General features: G+C 17.4%; 1 protein-coding gene across 1 annotated transcript; it reads right to left on the reverse strand.

Annotated features, from left to right (window-relative positions):
* Positions 1–1484: 1484 nt before the first annotated feature.
* On the reverse strand, positions 1485–1769 carry DICPUDRAFT_160478 (uncharacterized protein; the record flags this gene model as incomplete). The annotated part of the gene is made up of 1 exon (XM_003295183.1): positions 1485–1769. The coding sequence occupies one exon, from the start codon at positions 1767–1769 to the stop codon at positions 1485–1487; it is 285 nt and encodes a 94-aa protein (XP_003295231.1).
* Positions 1770–2074: the final 305 nt, after the last annotated feature.

The raw sequence follows: 2074 nt of genomic DNA on the forward strand, positions 1-2074 counted from the left end.
TCTTTTCAAAATTTAAATCAATTGTTATCGGAATAAAGAAAATTATTTTACAAAAAAAACAATTAAATTATATATAAATTATAACAATAACTATAAACTTAATATTATTATACAATATGTTTGTGTTAGGGGTTGATTATGTTTATATGATTCTATAAATAAACATAGCAGTTATTAAGCTATATATACGAAAAAAATTGAATATTAAAGAAAATAAATGTAATAATACTACAAAAATACTACAATACCCCTAAAAAAAGATGTTATCATTATAACGTTATATAATAAATTTATTAAGATTAACTGTATCTATGTATTTGTTTAATTTGTTATTGGAATATTATTCCAATTTGTAAAAAAAAAGAATAATTATATATCTTTTCGTGTATTTGATAAATTTAATATTGCTATTATTATCATAATATTGTTATAATAGTATTATTATTATTAATATTAATTAATATTATTAATATTAATTAATATTATTATTAATTAATATTACTGTTCATAGTTGAAGTTATTATTTAACAAAAATTTAGTTTTGTGAACAAATAATTTAAAAAAAATAAAATTAATTTTGTGATTATTAAAAAAAAAAAAAATTAAAAAAAAAAAAAATTTTTTAATTATTTTTTCTATCATGATTTTTTTACCATTTTTTATTGATTTTCCCGCAAGTCTTTTTTATAAACGAAAAAGAAAAAGATATAAATATAAAATAATAAAAACAAAAACTATTATGATCTACCGTTTTTTTTATTATTTCTGAAGAATAAATTTAATTAATTTTTTAGCACACTATCCTTTTTATCTATGAGGTATTCTCTTTTCAAATAAAAGGCGTAGCCATCAAACTTTTTAGTATTGTTGGCCAAAAAAAAAAAAAAAAGAAAAATCTATGATATTATTGACACATTCTGTAGAGTAGAAAATGAAGATTATAATAACAAAAAAAATAAAAATAATAAAAGATATAGGTATTGTATTTAATTTATTTAATTAATTAATATTAAAATAATTAAAAAAAAAGAAAAAAATTAAAAAAAAACAAAATTAAAATATTTAAAAATCATCAAATATTTGAAAATTATTTTTAGAAATATTTTTTTTTTTTTTTTTTTGGATTAAGATAAAATTTATAAATTGGGAATTTTTTTTAATATTTTTTTTTTTTTTTTTTTTTATTTTATTAAAATTTTAAAATTTATCCCATTTCTATTTTTTTAAAGGGATTTGGTTTTTTTTTTTTTTTTTGGATTAAGATAAAATTTATAAATTGGAATTTTTTTTAAAATTTTTTTTTTTTTTTTTTTTTATTTTATTTAAATTTTAAAATTTATCACATTTCTATTTTTTTAAAAGGATTTGGTTTTTTTTTTTTTTTTTTACAGCATTTTTGAACTCTCTTTTTCCTCCTCCATAGAGTCATAGAATGGTTCCATTATCCCATACACACCCCCCAACAGATTTCATTAGAATAGGTTCTATTCTTTGATCCTTGCTCTCTTTTCTACCATTCCTCTACCTTTGTTATTTTTGATGTTCCACATATTTCTGCAGTTTGGATGGATTTTGTTGCTTTTGTTGTTCTTGTAGAATCTCTTGTTGTTTTTGTTGTTCTTTGGACTTTTTGGTTCTTGTAAAGCATGTGGAATTGGTTGTTCTTGTTGCTCTTGTTGTTGCGGATCATTTTCAGAAAGCAGAGGGCTTGCATCTATTGTTTTTAAAAATTTTTTAAAATTTGAAATTATATAGATTTTTATTTGCATTTTTCCCAGATTAAATTAAATAAAGTTAAAAATTAAAATTTAGAAAAAAGGTAAAAGAAATAAAGAGTAATAAATATTATTATTATTACAACAGAAGTTTTTTATAGTAAATAATAATTTAATAATATTTAATAAAAAAAAAAAAAAAAAAAAAAAAATTACACCCATGAATTTCTTAAGTATTTGTTTTTTTGTTGTTACCACAATTTTACAAATAAAATATTAAACAAGTTTTTATAATTAGAACAGACACTGTAATTTTTATTTTTTTAATGGTTTTTTTTAAAAGAGTTTAATTTTTTTAT

Source organism: Dictyostelium purpureum (assembly GCF_000190715.1).
Source record: "Dictyostelium purpureum unplaced genomic scaffold DICPUscaffold_801, whole genome shotgun sequence".
NCBI lineage: Eukaryota > Evosea > Eumycetozoa > Dictyosteliales > Dictyosteliaceae > Dictyostelium > Dictyostelium purpureum.